We start from the raw sequence: 22,249 nt of genomic DNA on the forward strand, positions 1-22,249 counted from the left end.
CGCTAAATAAATCATGCCCGCAATATGTGACTCTTGCGCTATATAAATCATGCCTTGCAAACCATAAGCAACCACTCATCAGACTCCCATTTTTGTGAAGGACACACAAGAAGACTTTATTTACCCGAAAGGCGGTGCCAAAAAAATTTATTATGTACACAACTTAAAAGAGGCAACTTGGCACCACATTTCAAAGGTGCAACGACCGCATTTTACAACCAAGAGGACATACTAGGCTGCCTGCAATGGTCAAATTCTTACAGATCCGGTCGCACGTAGTTAAGCATCCTATCAGTGTCGAACAAAATCAACTTGGCAAAAAATATCTGTTGTATTCGAAAAAGGCCATCATCAACTACTGCAAACCCTTGAGAAGATAGTACAACTTCATGGACACGTTGGCTGATATGCATCAACCTCCAAAACTGACAGCTTTTTTGGCTCATCTGGCGTCACTCAGAATCCTATCTGTCTACTTCTGAAAAATATCAATAGTCCAGCTCACAGGAGGTATCACGTACACAAGACAGCACAATGGCACCATTCCAATGATTGCCTCCCATTCACTCCTGAAGGAAAGAAGCGAAGCCCTACATCCTCTATCCATCGGTCCATGTCCAAGGCATGTAAATCCTTTACGGCTCCAACTTTTGTTGACACAAACCCACATTTAATCATGCAATGATGATGATGCTCTATGAAATCTCCGGGGAGTTCTGCCACCTGACCCTGAGCTCTCCCGCTGTCCCCCATCATTTTTATCCCAACTTTTAACCCGACTCTTCCTCCCAGACCCTGTATCCTCAGCTGCTCCATTTGACGGCCGAGACCCACCATCCTTCAATTGAGTGTCAGGAGACTCGTGCCGGTTGAATTTGGAACTGCCTTGCCGAAATGTCCTTGGGCTCACCTGCTCATCGGTCCCCTTCCTCTCCCTCTCCTTTTCTCTGCCAGGGGTTGGAGGACCGAATCGACTATTTTGAACGATATGTATGGCTGGATTGTAAGTTTGAGAGGCCAAATAAGTGAGCGCTGTCACAACATCACCAATCAGAGGGCGAGTGGATGCTTGCTCCTGGAGGCACATAGCAGCGACTGCAAGAGCCTGGTATAGGCCCCTCATCGGATACTGCCCCTGAAGCAATGGATCTGCCATGTAGGGGAACTTTCTTCGGTCCTTAAAAAGTGGGTGAGCCTGCTTGCAAGTCATATAACGTGGTACACAGTTATTAAACAAAGATAAATAAACGGTGTGATGCAAAACAAGACACCAAAAAAAAACGAGGCACTGTTTTCACCCAAGAATTTTTAGCTTCAGATGTTCAAAATCAGTCTCTTATTATTGTGATGACATGTAATTTTATGTTCAACTATATGATTGGCTAGTGTTATAGCACTTGGTGGGGTCAGAGATAGATAGATAGATAGATAGATTGAATTATCGTCCACAGAGGTCATTTATGACCCATGGGACCATTACAACTTTTCTCAGTGAAGGCATTCGATACATATAAGTTAAGGACTAAGAGTCCATCAAAAGGGTAAAAGAAAAAGAACAAAACCTAGGGGGGGGTCCCTTGCGGGGAGAGTCGGCTTGGGAGTTCAAAACTCTTAGATGATGGCTTTACCGCCTTGGTAAATGGCCCATTTACCTTGTTTGCGGGATTCATGCATCTTCTTCAGTTCGCTTGTTTTAATCTTGAGTTGACTCGCGGTCAGTTCCTCTCCAATCCAAATCTTTTTTCCCTTGAGAAGGCAGGATTGACGTAACAGCTTCATCCGCTCTTCTTTATCCTTGAAAATGAGGATACAATGCCCAGGTGGCACGTGCCTATGTGTGTCGTTGATCCAAGTGACGGTTTCAGGCTTGATATTAACTGGATGAAGGATGTCATTGAGCTTGGTGATTGCTTCTTCGAGGGTGTCCTCATCCGTGCACCATGGGGATTGGAGCCCCCTAATCCTAACCTTGAGACCAAGGGATTCTTGGAGTCTACATTCTTGTAAGACTGCTTGTATCTTGGTGTTCCTTGTGACCTAGGTGATGCAATAAAGATGGAAAGCTTCATGCATCACAAGCATAACATAAACTTTGTAGAAAGCATTTACTATCCCAAGCCTCAGCTCAAACACCTTCGAAGGTGGAGAGAGCTAGCGGGGAATGAGGATAGGAAAGAGGAAGAAGAAACATTCCATAGGAGAAAGAAATAGTTTCTCACTTATATCACTCCTCTTGCTAGCATACATAATAGCATAGTAATGAAGATGGAGAAGATGGCAAGCTTAAGCATTGAAGCATGGCTCTTGGTTGGATTTGCATTCCATAGCCAAGAGTGTTGGTGCAAGCTCTCACTTCTCACAAGCTTGGAGAAGGAGGTGGAGTTCCTCAACTTTCACCAAGTGAGAATGATCCACAAAATGAGTGCGTGTGTGTGGTGTATACCCCCCCAGCACCCCCCTTGCTTGCTTGGGGCGAGTTCTAGCCTTTCCACATGCTTCAAGCTCATTGGACCCCTCTCCCCCTAGCCAATCACATGCAGCATGCATTCAAGTACATGGGTAGTCTTTGAACAAGTGTCCTCCTTACCTCTTAGAGAGAGAGAGCTTGAAAATATCTAGATATTTGTTGGATGGAACTAGAAGCTCATTGGACCCCTCTTTAGCCCAACCAATAGCATTCAAGCACACCATGTGGCTAAGCATAGGGAGAGTTTGACATGTGTCCCATGTGCCCTTTGGGTGAGTGGGAGGTTTAAGTCAAAAATCCCTCTAACTTTAGGAGTTTCCCCCTCCTTTGTAGGGTCTCTTTTTGACTCAAGCACCTAGATCTTTAAAGGTCCGTAGTATTGCATACTAAGCTTTGAAAAAAGCCTCTCCTTTCCCTTCTTCTTTCTCAGGCGTGCCTTCTCAAAGCGTAAGAGCACCCAATCATCCTCCTTCAATTTCAAATCGCGACCATGGCGATCTGCTGCCTTTTTCTGTCTTTTCTGAGATTTCTGCAAAGCCTCGCGGACCTTGGCAAAAGCCGTATCTAAGTCGCGCGTGTACTCATCAGCTTCAAAAATCTTATCTTTCGTGCTTAGGAAGGGTGGAACCTTCGCAGTACCTTCAATAATCTCAAATGGCGCCTTTCTCGTCGAAGAGTGTATCGTGTTGTTGTAGGCAAATTCCACCAAAGGTAGATACTTTTCCCATTGAGTCTTCTGATCCGAGATATAAGACTTCAATAAATCTAAAACCACTAAATTGGCAATCTCAGATTGCCCGTCAGTCTACAGGTGGAAAGATGAAGAGAACTGCAACCACGTGCCAATGTTCTCCCAAATTGCCTTCCAAAACAAACTCGTGAATCTGGGGTCCCTGTCGGAGACAATAGTCTCGGGCATGCCATGTAATCTAAAAATCTGGGCCACAAACAATCTAGCTAAGTAATCCGGCTTGACTGCTTTCTTCACTGGAATGAAATGAGCATGCTTGTTAAATCTGTCAATAAGTCCAGATACCATTGTGACCGCTCTATGTTCTCGGGAGATCAAAAATGAAATCCATTGCAATACTTTCCCAGGGGCGGGTGGGTATGGGAAAAGGCTGTAACAATCCCTGTGCTTTATGCCAGTCAAACTTGACCTTCTGGCATACCAACCAACTGCACACAAACTCATCCACATCCTTCTTGAGTCTTGGCCAAAAAAAGTATCTCTACCCCTTTCAAGGTGGTAGCAATGCCGCGGTGACCCGTAAAAGGCGGACAATGGCATTTGGTCATAACCTTTTTCCCCAACGGCTTTGTAACGCACAACATGGTTTTCCTCATCAAGTAGCCATCCCGAATGGAATATCCCGCTATTGTCTCCCCATCTCATATCCATGTGAAAATATCTGCAAAATTTGTATCCGTGGCATACTAATCGACCATATCCTCGAAGCTCTTATGATGTATCGAGCAGGTATCAGATCAATAGTATGATCTTCAGGACGAGCGGGTGGTAACTCGTCTGGCAAGCCCTCTGAGAAGCAATCGGCATGAGAGTCGAGAAAATCTTGGCGTTCCTTATCAAGTTCAGACATATTTGTCGTATCCTCATCACTGAACTCTTTCATAAAGATCGAGTAAACAAACAGACTGGATTTCATTAATTTTGAAATGGCCGAAGCCGATACAATAAGGACAGACTCGCCCTTAAGTTTTACACCAAGTACAATGGTTTTGCCCTTCTCTGTGGTCAATGTCGCTTTCCTCGCCCAATAGTCGACCACGGCGTTGTTCTGGTTGTACCAGGGAATTCCTAAGAGAACATCACAACCTTCCAAAGACATTATGTAAAAGTCCTCATGTCCCAAATACCCCCGACAATGCAACCGAAGTTTGCCAATGACAGGTGTAATGGCTACGTCCCTGCCGTGTGCCGCTAGAACTGCCTCTGCAATTGGCCCCTTCCGATCGGGAGTGATCTCAAGCTGCGCCGCCAATTCAGTGAAATGAAGTTTGCCTTGGCTCCTCCAATCAAAGAAGATCAGGGCTTCTTGGTCTCACTCTTTGCCCAAAGCTCGACAAAGTTCTGTACTCTCATCCATCGTGCTGGGATCTGTAGCCACGCAATCTGGAACCAATCCTGTTTTCATCTTTTCATCTTGCCTTATCTTCCACGTTCGTCAGCTGCTCTCGAGCTCTCAGGCCTCTCATCGTCCTTGTCGTTATGTTCTTTCTATGCCTTTTAAGGGCACTTCCCGGAGATATGTCCAGTTTCCCCGCATCCAAAGCACTTCCCCTTCTTGATGTAACGAGCCCTCTCTTGAAAAGTGAGTTTGGGTCGTGCATCCTTCTCTTTCTTTTCTAGGTTGCTCTTCCTCTTTCTACTTTCATTTGTCGAAGTTTGTTCAGCCTTTTGCGTCATGATTTCATCTGTGGGGTAGGTCAAACTGCCTGAGTGAATGGCAAAACCCCGTTTCCCATGACTCATCAACTCCTGAATAGAAGCTGACTTTTGTTCCAAGCAGTGATCTCGGATCTCTGCAGGAAGACCCAAGGTAAACCGCTCAATCTGTTCCTTGAACGAGATCTTCTTAAATGAAGAGACGGGTAGAAAAGAGCTCCAGAATCTCTTGCAATAAGCGTCCACTGTATCCTTCTTGGTCATCCGAAGATGGTTCCAAGCAGTTCGTATGTCGCGTTCATACTCTCGAGTCAGCCATGAAGAAATAAAAAGCCTTTTGAATTTCAGCCATTTAACTGGCGCTGTCTTGTTTGATAGAAGCGTGGACCACCAAGTTCGAGCATTCCCCTTACCATAAGAGGCAGCTCTTCGAATCTTAGAGTGCTCTGAGTAACGCCCTCCTGTGAAAGCTATGTTAAACTGCTGTACAAAAGACAAAGCCTTCGAAGCATCTCTATAACAAGAAAACGTGTCAAATTTAATTAACTGTCCACCTTCCTTAAACTCTAGGACTTTCTTGCTTTTGTCTTCCAGAAAGTCATACTGGTTGGCTTTATAGAAATTCTTCTTCCGTAAAAGCTGCTATCTGAAGAAGAGTCCTCTGTAGAACTATCAACCATGGGGCGAGACTTAGACTTCTTTGCCTTTTTCTTGCCCTTTCGGAAGCGTTGTTTTTTGCTATGCTTTTTGCCTTTTTTGTCTTCTTCGCTCAAGTCAAAGGAGCTAGAAGAAGTCTCAGAAGAAGAGGAAGAAGAAGAATTGGGTACTCCTTCAAATCGAACATGCTTCTTTTGTTTCTCTGCCTTTTCAAATGTAGACTAACGACCCAAATAACCCAGGATGTCAGCGCCTTTCTTCTGCTTTTTGTCGTGTTTATTAGCTTTGTTCTGTGCATCAAAACGCTCAGCAATTCGTGCATCAACCACCTCTTCTAATTCTTGCTCTGTGTACATCCTCGGAGTAGGAGGTTCCTTCAGGGCCGGTTTGAAGGGTGGCTCTACGGTCTGCCGCCACTGTGCATGCACCTCATTGAAAGAAGTCTGGCTCATATATTTTGCAAATTTCGGGTCCTTCGCAAAATTAAGCATCATCTTTGTTGCATCGCCGATCAATCATTGACACTCCATCTCTTCGAGCTCCGCCTGAGTAGACCGAGGTGGCCCGTACTCCTCGCGTGAATCTTCGTTGTGGTCTCTTCCCGCATCTCCGGATGCAGAGAAAGTCGACTGATCTTTGCCTAAAGCCATAAGTGTCGCGTAAAAAGGATCGGATTTCCCGTAGAAGAGAAATCGGTCGAGCTCTGATACCATTGTAACAGACTTGGACACTCCAAGTCGAGAATCTACCGCGACACCACAAATAATCACTTTAAAACAGTTCACAGTTCACAATTGATTCGACACTGGCCCGGCGGAGTTCCGTGCCTAGAGATATTGGCCCCAAAGACTAGAGCCCCTTTCGGTAGTTCTTTTTTGTATTAATCTGTGTTCAAAGTACAAGAGTATAGGCAGGCGCTCACTCTCAAACTCTCCGTCCAGATGCTCTGAGTTGTGAGAGGCCTACCCACATATTTAAAGATTACAAGGGATGCTAAAAGCAGAGCCCCAAAAGCTGGTAAACTCAAAAGCTTTTAAAAATAAAGCAAAAGGAGTTTCTCTCTCTCAAGCTCTCTCTCTTGAGCCCCAAAATAAAGCAAGAGCTTCTCTCTCTCTCATCTCTTGCGTAGAAAAAGCAATGCCCAAAAGCTGCGCCATAAAGCAAGTTTTCCGTACGTTGCTGCCACGTTAGCTCTCCGCAATTGGCGCCGGATTTTACAGACATGCCACGTCAGCATTCCGCCGGGAATTTCTACAGCAGAAGCCAGCCGGATGTTCTGCCAGGGCTGTCCATGACAAAGGGTGTTTGCATGTGTGTAAGCCAAGCACCAGTTTGTGACACTGTACATGACATCACAGGACATCACATGACAAATCAATTACAGAAAAATTCAATCCAAATCTCAGAACATGACTGCGAGCAACGTATTTAGTACCCGCATCTAGATCCATCTCACTAATATCGGATTAACTAATCCTTATTGCGATCATGTCTATAGAGATTTATGAGGCAAAAATGCTGCAGTCATTTCGTCTTTCAGTTCCTCCACTCAAACAAGTCAAAGAGAGTACAAATCATTCATATTCAATTTCGGAAAATCCATTTCATAAAGTCATATAGCAGAATACTGTCACGATTGTGACTATGTTGCAGTATTACATCTACTCCTAGTTGCAGATACGCGAAGTGCCATGCCAAGGAGGACCCCTACGCTTGGATGGTCACACCCCTTCCCCCAAAAAACGTGTCTCTTCACCAAAAGCCACACTCCTTCGACGACTGGTCGCACCCCTTCGCTCTATGGGTGGGACTCTTCGCCCAATGGTTTCAGCTCTTCGCCGAAAGGATGTGTCTTTACGTCTAAAGTCATGTCTCTTCACCAGGAGACGTGTCTTTTCATTTGTGTCTCTTTGTCTCCAAAATAAGGAGCCTATTGTACTCATTTTCAAGCAATCATTCGATCAATCAACATAGAGACTTCTAAGTCTTGTTTCTGAGTTCAGTTCAAGTTTCTTAAGTCTTAATCATGAGTTTAAGTACTTAATTAAGGATTAGTACCTAGAATCCGATTAGTACCTAGAATCCTTACAATGGTATCAAAGAAAAAAAAAAATCTCGGGACCCGAAGGTTGTGAGCCTCTCACCCTCACCACTACGCACTAACCCTCTCCCGGAGTTGCATGGAAGCAGAAGAGAGGTGGTGTACACACGCATACACGTATAAGGTAACATGAATCCTTCTGTTTCAATCACATAAATAACGGACAGAATAATAGATATGTGTGTACGGCGTGCCACGTACTCGGTGAATTTCGGGCAAACTTCTGCTAGTGACCTTTCGTGTGCCTCTTCATCGGGTGGTGTCCCTTTGGGATAGCGCTCACACCTATTCACATGAAAGGGCAGCACCTCTTCACCTTGCTGGCACCCTTTCGCATCTAGGAGTACTTATTTGCTGGTGTGGTGCTCTCTCAGATGGCAACTGAATACCTTCGCTGGCTGCTGCACATCAACGGGCGCCCCTCCTCATGGAAGGGCACGGACACCCCTTCACTCACGATGCACCCCTTCCCCCCGTGATCTGCCTCTTTGCACACGCACTGAATTGTTGGAATCACTGCTGGCTGAAACGCTGCACTTCTGCGCTGCCTTATTTTTTTTTACGTAAGAAAGACCCGCAGTGCAAGGCATTTCAGTTATACATAAAACTCAATTTTAATGGATTAAACTGACCTGCCAGCCCTACATAATAACCTCTCATGTGAAAGCAACCCTTCCCTTTTAACTTACGTAATTAAAAAAAAAGAATGAAAGCCGGCAGCCGGCATTTTCACGCTGCCCATCTCTCACCTTCTGGCGCTGGCCCTCTAGTGGCCCTCTGTGCGCTATCGGAACCACACCCATGGCAATTGATGAGACAGGGTACCTATCCCATATCTTTGGTACGTAGACGAGGTTCAAGACGAAGATTTCGCCAACAAATTGCACGCAAGATTCTCCTATCCCAAAGTTAAAACCTGTTTCAGGAGGGTATTTGTGCCAGATTTACCCATTCTCGAAGTATCAAAATTTGTTGAACAGTCGGCATGGCCGAATCACAAGATGGCGACGACAATATTTTACATGAGAACCCAATAGCAGTTCTCAAAAAGCAGATGGCAGCACTTTCAACAAGCCTTGCATTGATTCACACTCGCTTGGATCATATGCAAATACAAACCTCTTCTCGGAGTTACCCAACTGCTTCTCGGACTGCAGAAGCTACTTCTTTGCCATCTTCTTCCGACGCTTCAGTGGTCGACCAGGAAGAACCACTCAAACAAATGCCTTCGGAACTCAAATTTTCTCACCCAAAGCATGGTTTCTCAGAGACAACTAGACACAAAGTATCTTCGTGCGAGCAGCAAAAATCTCAGCATGAATATTCTTGAAAAATCTACAGTTCTAAGCAACTAACTTCTTATCGAAATCATCAGCAACAGAAGCAGCAATATGAAGCTTCCAAAGGATCATCAGCAATATCAAGATGGGCTTACTTAGTGGCACATATATCCGACCGTAGTCGAGTACTTGGTCGTGAATGCCGCGACGCTGGACAAGTTCCCCATCGCGAGCCATGCCCTACATTTAAGTCTTTCTTATCTGATGGTGGTACAATTGAAGATTTATTGATCCTTTCCTTGTGCAAGAGGATTCTTCAGAGGTCTAGGAGGCAACAATTCCCTCAACCTCCCCCTTCTCAATTGGAAGCCTTAATACCTGCTGAAACAGCTGAAGATTCAAAAGATTCTGGTTCTTATGTGACAACGAACAAGCACAGGACCCCTTCTATGATCGTGGTCCAAGCAGAGAAAGTCGCTTCATCACCACCCTGTAAAATAAAGTCTTTGTCTCTCTACAGATATCAAATGCAGTGGTGAATGATAATCCTTCAAAGTTGAAGACTCCATTCCTTGCCTTCAAGGGCGCAAAAGATAAATCAGATGCACTCTTGCAGCACGACTTTAGTCACTGCAATTGAATCTTTGGATACAACTTGTTCCACGGAAAAACCTTTACAGATGGATACACCTTCAAGCATTACTCAGCCTCAGTCTACGACATCCCTTCAAGAGGATTTTACTGTTCCAAACAAACCAATGGAATACCTTACAAATTTCCAACCAATGGTCAGCACTCAACAGAAAACTCAAGTCAGTTTACCAATAATTTCACTCGAAGCAGATACAGATTCAATCTTTTATTGGACAAAGCTCCAAGTTACAAATGACTTTGACAAAGGCACTTATCAAGTTGCAGATATGATCAGTTTTTAGTTTGGCAAAATAGTCATGGTCAATAACAGTGCCATGACATGGGACTTAACAGAAAGAGCTTTGGATGCACAAGCACAACAACAATACATTTCCTTCTCCCGGAGTTTCTACAACTAACCTGGGTTTCATTTAAAGAGAGAGAAAATGTCACGATTGTGACTATGTTGCAGTATTACATCTACTCCTAGTTGCAGGTACGCGAAGTGCCATGCCAAGGAGGACCCCTACGCTTGGATTGTCACACGCCTTCCCCCAAAGGACGTCTCTTCACCAAAAGCCACACTCCTTCGACAACTGGTCGCACCCCTTCGCTCTATGGGTGCGACTCTTCGCCCAATGGTTTCAGCTCTTCGCCGAAAGGATGTGTCTTTACGTCTAAAGTCATGTCTCTTCAAGAGGAGACGTGTCTTTTTATTTGTGTCTCTTCGTCTCCTATATAAGGAGCCTATTGTAATCAGTTTCAGGCAATCATTCAATCAATCAACACAAAGACTTCTAAGTCTTGTTTTTGAGTTCAATTCAAGTTTCTTAGGTCTTAATCATGAGTTTAAGTACTTAATTAAGGATTAGTACCTAGAATCCTTACAAATACTGTCAGCACAGCAGTATCCCTGAAACCCAAAGGGATATCAGTGACTAATCAATCCAGGTAATCTGTGACAAAGGAGCGGAGTGACTCCCCTCTTGTGAAATCCCTTTGCACCAGATTCAACCCTGCTAATCTGCAGGATCTCTCGGAGTAGACGTAGCTAAACCGAATGCTTCAAGGTAAAGTTCCAAAATCTGAGGAGTATCTGTTAGGTCCTCCTCGATCCACTTCGTGTCTAATGCCGAATAGTTCTTGAATTTAACTAAGAACCGCCGAATCACTTTACCTTTCACTTTTCTTTCCTTGTGTACCAAAATCTGTTCAGAAACGAGTATCTCCTCGCTCTCTTCCACTTCGGGTTTGCTCATCTGGCCCCCATCAACTGGCACCTCACCTTTAAAAGGTTTCAAGAGACTCACATGGAATGCATTGTGAATCTTCCAAGTATCTAGCAGCTTGAGTCGAAAGGAGACATCATTAATCTTTTTGTTAATCTGGAAAGGCCCATAATACCTCATGCTAAGCTTTGGAAAAAGCTGCTCCTTTCCCTTTCGTTTCCTGAGGCATACCTTCTTAAAACGTAAGAGCACCTCAATCTGCTGCCTTCTTGTGTCGTACTTGAGACTTCTCTAAAGCCTCGCGACCTTGGCAAAAGCAGTGTCCAAGTCCCTCGTGTACTGGTCGGCTTCAAAAATCTTGTCTTTAGTGCTGAGAAAGAATGGAACCTTCTAAGCACCTTCAATTATTTCAAATGTCGCTTTCCCCGTCGAAGAGTGAACCGTGTTATTGTAGGATGGTGAACAGAAATAATGCTCTACCCCCTTCAAGGTGGTATGGATGCCGCGGTGACCCATAAACGATGGACAGTGGCACTCTGTCAAGACCTTTTCCCTCAAAGGCTGTGTAACACATAACATCATTTTCTTCATCAAGTAGCTATCCTATATGGAATATCCTAGAACAGTCTCTCCATTCTGTATACAAGTAAAAACATCGGCAAAGTCCGGATCTGTGGCGTACTGGTCAACCATATCCTCAAAGCTTCAGTGATGGATCGCGGAAAGCCAAGACGAGGGGCTTCCGAGACAATGCATCTGCCACTAAATTTTTATGTCCCTGAACATGGACAATCTCGAAGTAAAACTGTGACAAGATGTTAGCCCATCGCATCTGCTTTTCCGAAAGCTGCTTTTGTGACAAGAAGTAGCGCAGACTTTGATGATCTGTAAAAATTGTGAAGTCGGCTCCGAGTAGATAATGTCGCCACTGTGTATGTTGCTAAATTGGCTTTATCTTACAGAAAAATAATTCTAAAGGAATTATTGGATTTATAAGTGAGAGGGTTTTCTCGCTTGGAACACCAAGGAAAAATAATTATAAATGAATTATTGCAATTTTAAGGGAGAGGGCTTTTCTCACTGGACACATCCAAGTATAGAGTATTCCTAGTGCGTCATTCAAAGTAATGACGGGAGCACTGAGAATGGGAATATCTGTAAGGCCACCAGGAACGGGTACTTCAGATGCGTCACATCGGATGGGCGACAGGGAGCATCGGAAAGAAGTATCCGACCATCCGGGAACGGACATCTCTGATGCGTCATAGGATGGGTGACATAGAGCATCGTCAAGGAGATTGTACCGTAAGTTCGGTAGGAAAGGACTAGGTGATGGGTATTCCTGATGCGTCACAAGGTGGGTGACGGGTGCATCAGAAAGGGAATATCCATAGTCAGGAGGAAATTCCGAACTGTGTTAGAATTGTGCACAAGGAAAAAGCAAGCACTTGAATGAAGATGAGTTCAGAGGAAACTTTGAGGAAAAACAGATGCTTTTAGAGAAAGCGGGATTGCTTTTCGGGAAAGCAGATGCTTTCCCGCGAGGAAGTCTATGTCTCCATTGTAACTGTGCATGTGATTGCATCCAGGGACGCCTGGGAAGTGTTGTGAAAGCATTGTTTTTAACTTATAAGGTTTTATTGAGTTTTTGGGCAGGTTCAGACTATTTTTTAAAATACGTCGGCCGCCCATTTAATAAGTGGACAGCCGTCTGATAAATAAGGCAACAGATCAGCTAGCGTTTTCTCTCTCTTTTTCAAGCAGAACGAAAAAAATATATTATTATTATTATTATAAATTTATATTTAAAAAAAAAAAACGGCCGCAATCTCTACGTGAGCAGCTATTCGTGCCCGTGGCTAGGAGCTATAAAAGCATCACATGCCCTCACTCAGAGGAGGACCAATCTTTGCAAGGAGGAGATGTTGCTGCAGATTTCAGCCGAAAAGAAGACGTTGGAGGTGAAAAGAAGATGTTGTTGCTTCCTCTTCGTGAGGGAGTAGGAGCAGAGGAAGGCATGAGCCTCTGCACGAGAAAAGCGCTTTGAGGAACTAGAGCCAGATCAGCCCAAGGGTTTCGTACCCAAGTTTGGGAAGTAGATCCACGGATCGGAGAGAGATAGTCTCTCAAGTTGTGATCTGGAAGTTGGGATTCCCAAGTAAGGACTTTGTGTCCGGGAAAGCAGAGTTGTTCTGCGGGAAGAGGACTCTAGAAAGAGAGTTGGAAAAGAGTTGCAGGGATGCCATGCCCCGAGTCTGGAAGGTGAGATCCAAAGGCGAGAACCTTGATTCTCGAGGAATTGGAATAAGGAACGGAAGTTCCTTGGAATAGGGTTTTGCCCTAGGAATCGGAAGCTGAGGCTTCCGGGAACCATCAAGTCTTATTCTAGAACGAACGTGGTAATACGTTCGGTTCAAGTGCTTGTATAGACTTCTCCTCAGTAATAAAGATACTATTACGGAGGGGGGCGAGCCCATCTTCTGGTCCCCAGTACTGTGTCGATCTTCTCACTCTCTATCTCTCTCTCTATTTATTTCTCTCTATATCCTCTGGCTTCAGTAATAAGTGATAAATCCTATTTATCCGAATGTATTTTATGTTGTTATGCGCTCCCGTTTGTGACAGTGGTATCAGAGCATGGTCTCCTCTCTTTCTCTGTAAAGGAGGACGACTCTGGGAAGATACGGGAAGAAGCCATGACAAGCCAAGAGAGAAGTAAGCAGGCAGAACCCTAAGTCGTGCAAGGAAAAGCTCGCAGAGTTGGAAATTTTTATTTTTTTTTTTCTCTCTGCAAGAAGTCGACACAAGGCTTGGGATTCTCTGAGAAGGCGACAAGAGCATGATGCTCAAGAACCTAGACAATCCAAGGAGCGGAATGCTCGAGATTCTTCAGAATCCAGAAAATATCCATGAACGTCAATCCAGAACTATAGACATGAAATCCCGTCATTCCGGGAAGGATATGAAGGTCTCTAGACCTAGGAACACTTCCAGTCAAGTTTGATACTTTTGACGGAAGGGAAGATGCCCCGAAAGCTACCGCATTGATTCGACAAGTTTGAAGTTGCCTTTGCAAACGGCAATTTCTAAAAAAGCGTCGAAGATGAGGCATGTGATTAAACACCTCAAGGGGATTGCAAGTACTTGGTGGTATACCAAAGCTTTGCAAGGAACTTACAGCAAGACTTGGATTCAATTCAAGGCTGAATTTTTCGACAATTTTTTTTTTCCTCTACACTCTGAGGAAGGCATCCAAGAAGATTGGGATGGGTTTGCCCAATAGGAACACGAGTGAGTCAAAGCAAGTAGTGGTTCACTCTTGCCAAGGTAGCTCCACTCTCGATCCTCTCTGAGGAAGGAAAGATGAAGAAATTCAACAAAGGACTTTTGCCCGAATTTTGTAGACTCATCTGCAAAATACTTTGCAGCATATGGTAGAGTCAGCAATAAAAGCTGAAAGTGTACACCTTAGTGTACATAGAATCCAATCCCCGCAGTGGGACGAGAACCATTGAACACAGAAACAATGAATTTTTGTTACTTCTCCTCGAAGGATACGTTGCTATCCGGAGAAAGTTTGGAGTAAGGGAATTCAATCTAACTTCTAAGTTTTTGAATAAAAGACCCTCAAACTTTAAGTGAGAGGGCAGGTCTTTGATCAAAGTTAAATCTTTGAGGAACTCATAAACTGCGTATTGCTTTTATGCACGAGATATACATGTGTCTAACCAGGACAATCACTCTCGAGTGTTTATGAGAGTAGAATTGAGTTGAAACATTGCTTTATGCGATGGATTGGTTTGCTCAAATATCCGGAAGGTCAACTATTGATCTCGTATCCGATAGTTCACCAACAAATTACCTGCTATTGCGGGTAGGACGACAGAAAGGAAGGAACCATTCCGAGATTTCAACCAAAAACAGCTTTCACTAAGCTTGAGTACCTTATGAACCAACACCCTTTACCCGGTAAGGGAGAACATGGTAGTGCTTTTCGCACAAGTGAATGAACACTCTCTTTATGAGGGAAGGAACAAGCGACGACTACGGACTGTGCTCGAGAATCCAAGGATTGAAATCCTAGTTTGTTTAATGAGCGGGTTTTGCTCTAAGATCAAGCCAAGTGATCATCAAGTTGAGCGTCTTCGCTCTAAGGATCTTACGAAGGGAAGGTAATTTCCCAAGTACGAACAATTGGCCTACCCAAAGCAAAGGCCCGGAATAAGAACTTACTTTGGTAAGATGACACACTTGTTCTGCCATAGGAAGATTCACATGAGCTTAATGCTCTCGACATGCCCTATGCGGGAGGACACAAGAGGTTTAATATCCTCAGGACTAATAGCGCAAGGTTATGCGCAAGGACATAGACCTAGATTGATTCCTAGGAGGTTTATTCTTCTCGGAATTGAGAAGGTGGAATTGAGTTAGCAGATTCTCGGATGAGGAACTTCCAATCTGTTGGAAAGACGCGAATGACGAGTTCTTACATGGCTCGTAACTTTAATGAAAGGTGAAGGATATCCTCGAGGTCCTAGATGAAAGACATGAACCGGTAAGGTAAGTATTGAATTATTGAATTTTTGTTTAATTTAATTTTTAAGTTCTCTTTTGAGAAAGGACTAGCTCAACTCACCATTCAGCAAGATTTGGAATCTTTCCGGTTTCTCCCCGGCAGTTCAGTTGAACCTCTACAGTTGAGGACAACTGTTTATAAGTGAGAGGGATGTTGCTAAATTGGCTTTATCTTACAGAAAAATAATTCTAAAGGAATTATTGGATTTATAAGTGAGAGGGTTTTCTCGCTTGGAACACCAAGGAAAAATAATTCTAAATGAATTATTGGAATTTTAAGTGAGAGGGCTTTTCTCACTGGACACATCCGAGTATAGAGTATTCCTAGTGCGTCATTCAAAGTAATGACGGGAGCACTGAGAACGGGAATATCTGTAAGGCCACCAGGAACGGGTACTTCAGATGCGTCACATCGGATGGGCGACAGGGAGCATCGGAAAGAAGTATCCGACCATCCGAGAACGGACATCTCTGATGCGTCATAGGATGGGTGACATAGAGCATCGTGAAGGAGATTGTACCGTAAATTCGGTAGGAAAGGACTAGGTGATGGGTATTCTTGATGCGTCACAAGGTGGGTGACGGGTGCATCGGAAAGGGAATATCCATAGTCAGGAGGAAATTCCGAACTGTGTTAGAATTGTGCACAAGGAAAAAGCAAGCACTTGAATGAAGATGAGTTCAGAGGAAACTTTGAGGAAAAACAGATGCTTTTTGAGAAAGCGGGATTGCTTTTCGGGAAAGCAGATGCTTTCCCGCGAGGAAGTCTATGTCTGCATTGTAACTGTGCATGTGATTGCATCCAGGGACGCCTGGGAAGTGCTGTGAAAGCATTGTTTTTAACTTATAAGGTTTTATTGAGTTTTTGGGCAGGTTCAGACTATTTTTTAAAATACGTCGGCCGCCCATTTAATAAGTGGGCAGCCATCTGATAAATAAGGCAACAGATCAGCTAGCGTTTTCTCTCTCTTTTTCAAGCAGAACGAAAAAAAAAATTTATTATTATTATTATAAATTTAAAAAAAAAACGGCCGCGATCTCTACGTGAGCAGCTATTCGTGCCCGTGGCTAGGAGCTATAAAAGCATCACATGCCCTCACTCAGAGGAGGACCAATCTTTGTAGGGAGGAGACGTTGCTGCAGATTTCAGCCGAAAGAAGACGTTGCCGGTGATGCCCATGGCTGCCCCAAGTGTACCAGATGTCGCTAAGACCCAATGCGCAAGTTCCCTCGCGAAGAAGTGCCTACGAAGCGTGTTTCCATCGCGACAAGTTTCTCTGTTTTCAGCCCATAAACGTCGTAGACGGGGTTGATCTACGAGAAGGAACCCGAGAACACACCTCTTCTGTGTGTAGAAGAGAGGATTTTCTATGTAGAGATCTCTTCCAGGGAATTGTTTTTCGAGAACCGAGTTGCGTTTCGAGTATCGAGACTTTGAAGGTAACGTTTTCATGTTATGATCTCTGAGTATTTGATTGCAGGTGTACTTCCTCTTCGTGAGGGAGTAGGAGCAGAGGAAGGCATGAGCCTCTGCACGAGAAAAGCGCTCTGAGGAACTAGAGCCAGATCAGCCCAAGGGTTTCGTACCCAAGTTTGGGAAGTAGATCCACGGATCGGAGAGAGGTAGTCTCTCAAGTTGTGATCCGGAAGTTGGGATTCCCAAGTAAGGACTTCGTGTCCGGGAAAGCAGAGTTGTTCTGCGGAAAGAGGACTCTAGAAAGAGAGTTGGAAAAGAGTTGCAGGGATGCCATGCCCCGAGTCTGGAAGGTGAGATCCAAAGGTGAGAACCTTGATTCTCGAGGAATTGGAATAAGGAACGGAAGTTCCTTGGAATAGGGTTTTGCCCTAGGAATCGGAAGCTGAGGCTTCCGGGAACCATCAAGTCTTATTCTAGAACAAACGTGGTAATACGTTCGATTCAAGTGCTTGTATAGACTTCTCCTCAGTAATAAAGATACTATTACGGGGGGGGGACCAGCCCATCTTCTAGTCCCCAGTATTGTGTCGATCTTCTCACTCTCTATCTCTCTCTCTATTTATTTCTCTCTATATCCTCTGGCTTCAGTAATAAGTGATAAATCCTATTTATCCGAATGTATTTTATATTGTTATGCGCTCCCATTTGTGACAGTGTAAGAGCATGGATCATTGCCAATAGCTCTCTCTCATAAATTTGGGCTACCAATTCTGGCCTTGAAAACATTCTGCTTTCATAAGCAATCACATGGCCTTCTTGCATCAAGACCGCTCCCAAACTACGACCACAGGCGTCACAATAAACTTTGAATAGATTTTGCAAGTCTAGCAAAGCCAACACTGGTCCAATAGTCAATTTTTCCTTAAGTGTCTGAAAAGCAGTCACCTGTGTCGATCCCCACGAGAAAGGGACTCCTTAGTGCAAAGGCGAAACTATCTTTGCACACTTCCGAATGAACCACCGATAGTAAGAACACAAGCCCAAAAAGCTTCTAACTTCATGAACATTCTTCAAGTGAGGCCAATCGCGGATAGTCTCAATTTTGGCCGGGTCCATTTGTACTCCTACTGCTAAGACAAGGTGTCCCAAGAAATGTATCTCCGGCAAGAAAAACTCGCTCTTTTTGGCATTAATAACCAATCTATGATCACGCAATGCCTGATATACCTGTAGCAAATGGTATCATTGATGCTCTGCTTCAGCCTTGGAGAAAACTATAATATCATCAGAGAAAGTGCCCACAAGATCGATGCTCTCGGAAAATCATATCCATCATTCAATTGAAAGTTGTTGGAGCATTGGTAAGTCTAAAAGGCATCACCAAAAATTCGTATAAACCAAAGCTTGTCCGAAAGGATGTCTTGTAGACATCTCTTGGAGCGATTATGATATGACATATCCGCTTTTCAAATCAATCCTGCTGAAACAAGAGGATCCCTGAAGTCTGGCAAGAATATCATCGATCCTTGGAATCAGGAATCTGTTCTTGATGGTGATTTTATTGAGAGCTCTATAGTCAATGCACATTCTCCAAGATCCGTCTTTCTTTAGTACTAGTAAAACTGGAGAACAATAAGGTGAAGTACTAGGCTCAATGAGACCCTTTTCAAGAAGGTCTTTCACTTGGTTCATGATTTCTTCATTCTGGGCTCGGCTAACACGGTAAGGTGGCCGGTTCAGTGGTGTGGTTCCAAGGTCAGATCAATAGTGTGGTCTTCAGGACGAGATGGAGGTAACTCACCTGGCAAGCCTTCTAAGAAACAATCAACATGTGTGTGCAGAAATTCTTGTCGTTCTTTGTCCAATTCAATCATGTTCGTTCGTTGTTCATCATTCATTTCTTTCACATAGATCGAGTAAAACAAAAAGACTTGATTTTATTGATTTTGAAATGACTGAAGCCCTTCAATTTTACATCAAGTATAATTTTCCTACCCTTCTCATTGGTCAAGGTCGCTTTCTTGGCCGGATAGTCGACCACGGTGTTGTTCTTATGGTACCAAGGGATTCCTAGGAGGACGTCACACCCTTCCAAAGGCATGATGTAAAAGTCCTCGTGCCCTAAATACCCCTGACAATGCAAACGAAGTTTTCTAATGACAGCTATAATGGCTACATCCTTTCCGGGCGCGCTAGAACTGCCTCCGCCGGTGGCCGCATCCTATCGGGCATAATCTCGAGTCGAGCCGCCGATTCAAGTGAAATGAAGTTGGCCTTGGCTCCTCTATCAAAGAAGATGAGGGCTTCCTGATCTTTTACTTTGCCCCAACCTCGGCAAAGTTCCATACTTTCATCTTGCCTTTTTTGTCACGTTCTTCCGCTGCTCTAGAACTCTCAGGCTCGTCTTCAGTTGTCACAAGATGGGCACCACGTGCCAATAGAAAAGAACAAATTGAACAAACTTTTAGCACTTCAATAACAACTGAACTGAAAGAGAGAGACGACACGCGACACGAAGTGGCGGAATTCCACCCCAGAGAGTATTGGCCACAAACCTTAGTGCCCCTTTCGGTATTTCTTTATATTGCATCAACACAATACAAGCCAGTACTCCAAACTCTGCACCTTCTTTAGAAAGCATGCGAGAGAATGAACCCTAACCTCATATTTAAAGGCCCTAGGCCCCAAAAGCAGTTTTCAGTGAAAAGCCTTCGAACTCAAAAGCATCTGGTCAAAAAGCAAAACCAAAAAGCTGCCAGCGTAAATCACGAAATTCCATACAACACTCAACGCAAAACGCGGAAATCCGTACAGCCTGCCACGTCATCATGCTAGCACAGTTTTTGGAAATTTGCCACGTCATTAGTTTACGTGTGTATGCAAGTCCTGCTTTATTTTAATCCTTTATGTCACTTGGGGCCCCATCGCACAGGGTCCCCATAAGTTGGTAGGACTTCTTCTTCTGTTACTTGTTCTTCTTAGGGTTTAAGCCCCTCGACCAGCATCTGCAAATTGGCTCCATTCTTTAGGGCTTTGACACGTCAGCAGTTTGTTACATCTCTCCTTCTTGAGAGAGAGTAATCATCTGCGATTACAGCATATGTGCAAAACAACTCAAGTTAGCTCAAAAAAAAAATCATGAGGATCATTCTCAGGATTCCGAGGGACAATCAGTTTGCCCTTTTTGTTAAGGAGTTAGCTTCTCTTTTCGGCTCTTTTGATCAAGGAGTTAGCTGCTTCTTTCGTCCAAATCGAAACTGTTGATATTCTGGCGTAGTAAAATTAGCCATCGCATGTCACCAGCCAGTGGCAATTCCATTTTTGTTTATTTTCTCTTTCTTTGGGGAATTTCGTTTGTCTTACCTTTTTGGAAACACCCCTCTGGAAATCTAACTGCCCTACATTGCATAGCCAGTGTGGAACTGTTCAGAGAGAGTCCAGGCCTGAGGGCTAAAGAGCACTAAGGTTGGACAAGGACTATGGTTAGCCAAAGTGGGATCATTGGCCAGCCAAAGCGGAATCCTTTGCTACATAGGCTACATTTCAGTTCTGGGTGTGGCTGCAGTGTACAAAGAGGGTCAGATGACCTAGAAGAATGTAATGGCAGAAACTCCTAAATTTTAGGGACTGCTATTTTTGGACGGCAAACTGTCTTCGCGTCATTACGAGCAGTTTGACATGGGGATCTGTTACTCTGTGGCCAAGTCAACAGAAGCTGCAGGTGAGATATTTTTAGACCCGAGGGTCTAAAGCGGTTATATGCACAAATGAGTGACACTTAGCACTCTGAGACCAGTTTACTACTTAAAGAGAAGGCAAAAACGTGATTTTCAGTTGTGAGCTCGTTTTTGAGTGTTGTCACAGGTGGGAGAGCTTCAATGGAGTGTTGGCTTACCCTCTATGTACAGTGAGGTGCAGGATGTCATGACTTGCACACCTCTCACTGCTCTCTCTCTCCCCTATTATGGTTATGCCCCTCTAGTGGGCTTTTCAATTGACCAATGTACAGTTGTGTGGATTCATGTGCGATTGCCAAGGCAAGAGCCTCTTGCACAGGTACTAGATTAGCTAGCGGCTAATCCCCCGCAGGTACAGGTGATTCGGAGAGGTTTCACATGCGAAATCTCGTCCGATTCAAAGGGCAAGTAGCCCTACAAATGCGGGAGCTAGAGGACTTGCTACAGATGCGACCGGCACGCGAAACGGAGCCCGAAACAGTGAATTACAGCCTGCTGTGTATTTTGCAGGTTTAGGGTTTTGGCCCTAAACAGACCCTAATACCCCCAGGAGGTTCGGAGACGCAAGGGGACCGCTGTACAGTTGATCTGACGCATTTTCAGGGCAGAAAACAGAGAATTCAGTGTGCTGCAGATTCTCGCCAGGTTTTGCAAAGTGTCCGTATGCGTCGGGAAAGTCATCCAATGCGTGGGAATACTGACTGTGAAGGGTCCTAGTACAGTTATGCTGCCGAAATCAGGCCAAAACAGTTGAAATTCAGCCAAGATTGTGCGGGGCAGCTTGTAGGAAACCACAGCTTTTATTCCCTCTGTTAAAGAATAAAGAAATACCGAAAGGGGCGCCTAATTTAGGGGCCAGTATGGTGTCTGACTCGCATACAGATGCATTCTAGCATTTGTATCCCATTCCCCTCTTTTGTGTCATTATAGCACAGGTAGAATAGACGACTAATAATGGGTGAAAGCTAAATCAAGGTTGCACCCAGACCGTATTGATCTTCCACGGGTGTCTTGATGCACTAAAATTACATACCCAGGCAATCTCATCCAATCACGAATATTCAGTAATTGGCACATCACAATGCAACACAAATGCTTACATATACATAGTACAAGACACAACAAACAGTGCCGTTGAGCACTCCCCTGAAACAAACGGTCTGCGGTATGAAGCTACTCAACGACTACCTCATCACTCCCCCGGCAAATAACGTAAAAAGGTGTGGGACATGAGCTCAAAGGACTGTACAACCAAACGCTCCCCAGACCGCAGTCTGCGTCATTTGGAGGTTTTCTAGCATACAACGGAACGCTCCCCAGGCATCGGCCTGCATCGTTCCGAGGTTTTCAAACAATACCAAAACAATATTTCTCACATCTCTACCCGGGAGTAAAAATCACCAAACAGTGAAACCAGTATTAAAACCAGAGTCAAAGATTTCAAATCGGCACCAAGACAGGTTCAAAACAGATACCATCCATTTCAAACACATTCCAAACAGGATCACCAAACAAGTTCAAAACAAAACTCAAACTTAAAAAGCAACCTCGACATCAGCCGAGCTCGAAAAGTCGACTGACTTTCCATCCTGGAACCTGCACCAAAAATTAGGGTTAGGTTCATTCCATGGGGTCGTAGCCGAGCACAGCATGTCCATCAGCTCTTGGACAAACAGTGTTTTTGTTGGCGGCGATGGTAGTTCCAAGATAGCAATCGCACTGGATCTGCTCGTGAAGAGACATCCA

The 22,249-nt window shown here is 44.3% G+C and overlaps 1 protein-coding gene across 4 annotated transcripts in view; it reads right to left on the reverse strand.

Annotated features, from left to right (window-relative positions):
- Positions 1-312: 312 nt before the first annotated feature.
- Positions 313-22,249, reverse strand: part of LOC147453869 (putative serine/threonine-protein kinase PBL7) — a 52,624-nt gene continuing 30,687 nt past the window's right edge. For all 4 annotated transcript variants that reach the window (XM_086515933.1, XM_086515936.1, XM_086515934.1 and 1 more), the window contains one exon: positions 313-1,195. In XM_086515933.1, coding sequence (XP_086372059.1) covers positions 671-1,195 — 525 coding nt within the window. In that variant the 3' untranslated portion in view covers positions 313-670. The remainder of the gene's footprint in view (positions 1,196-22,249) is intronic.

This window comes from Adiantum capillus-veneris, chromosome 7 (genome assembly GCF_014529385.1).
Source record: "Adiantum capillus-veneris isolate H3 chromosome 7, ASM1452938v2, whole genome shotgun sequence".
In the NCBI taxonomy this organism is placed as follows: domain Eukaryota; kingdom Viridiplantae; phylum Streptophyta; class Polypodiopsida; order Polypodiales; family Pteridaceae; genus Adiantum; species Adiantum capillus-veneris.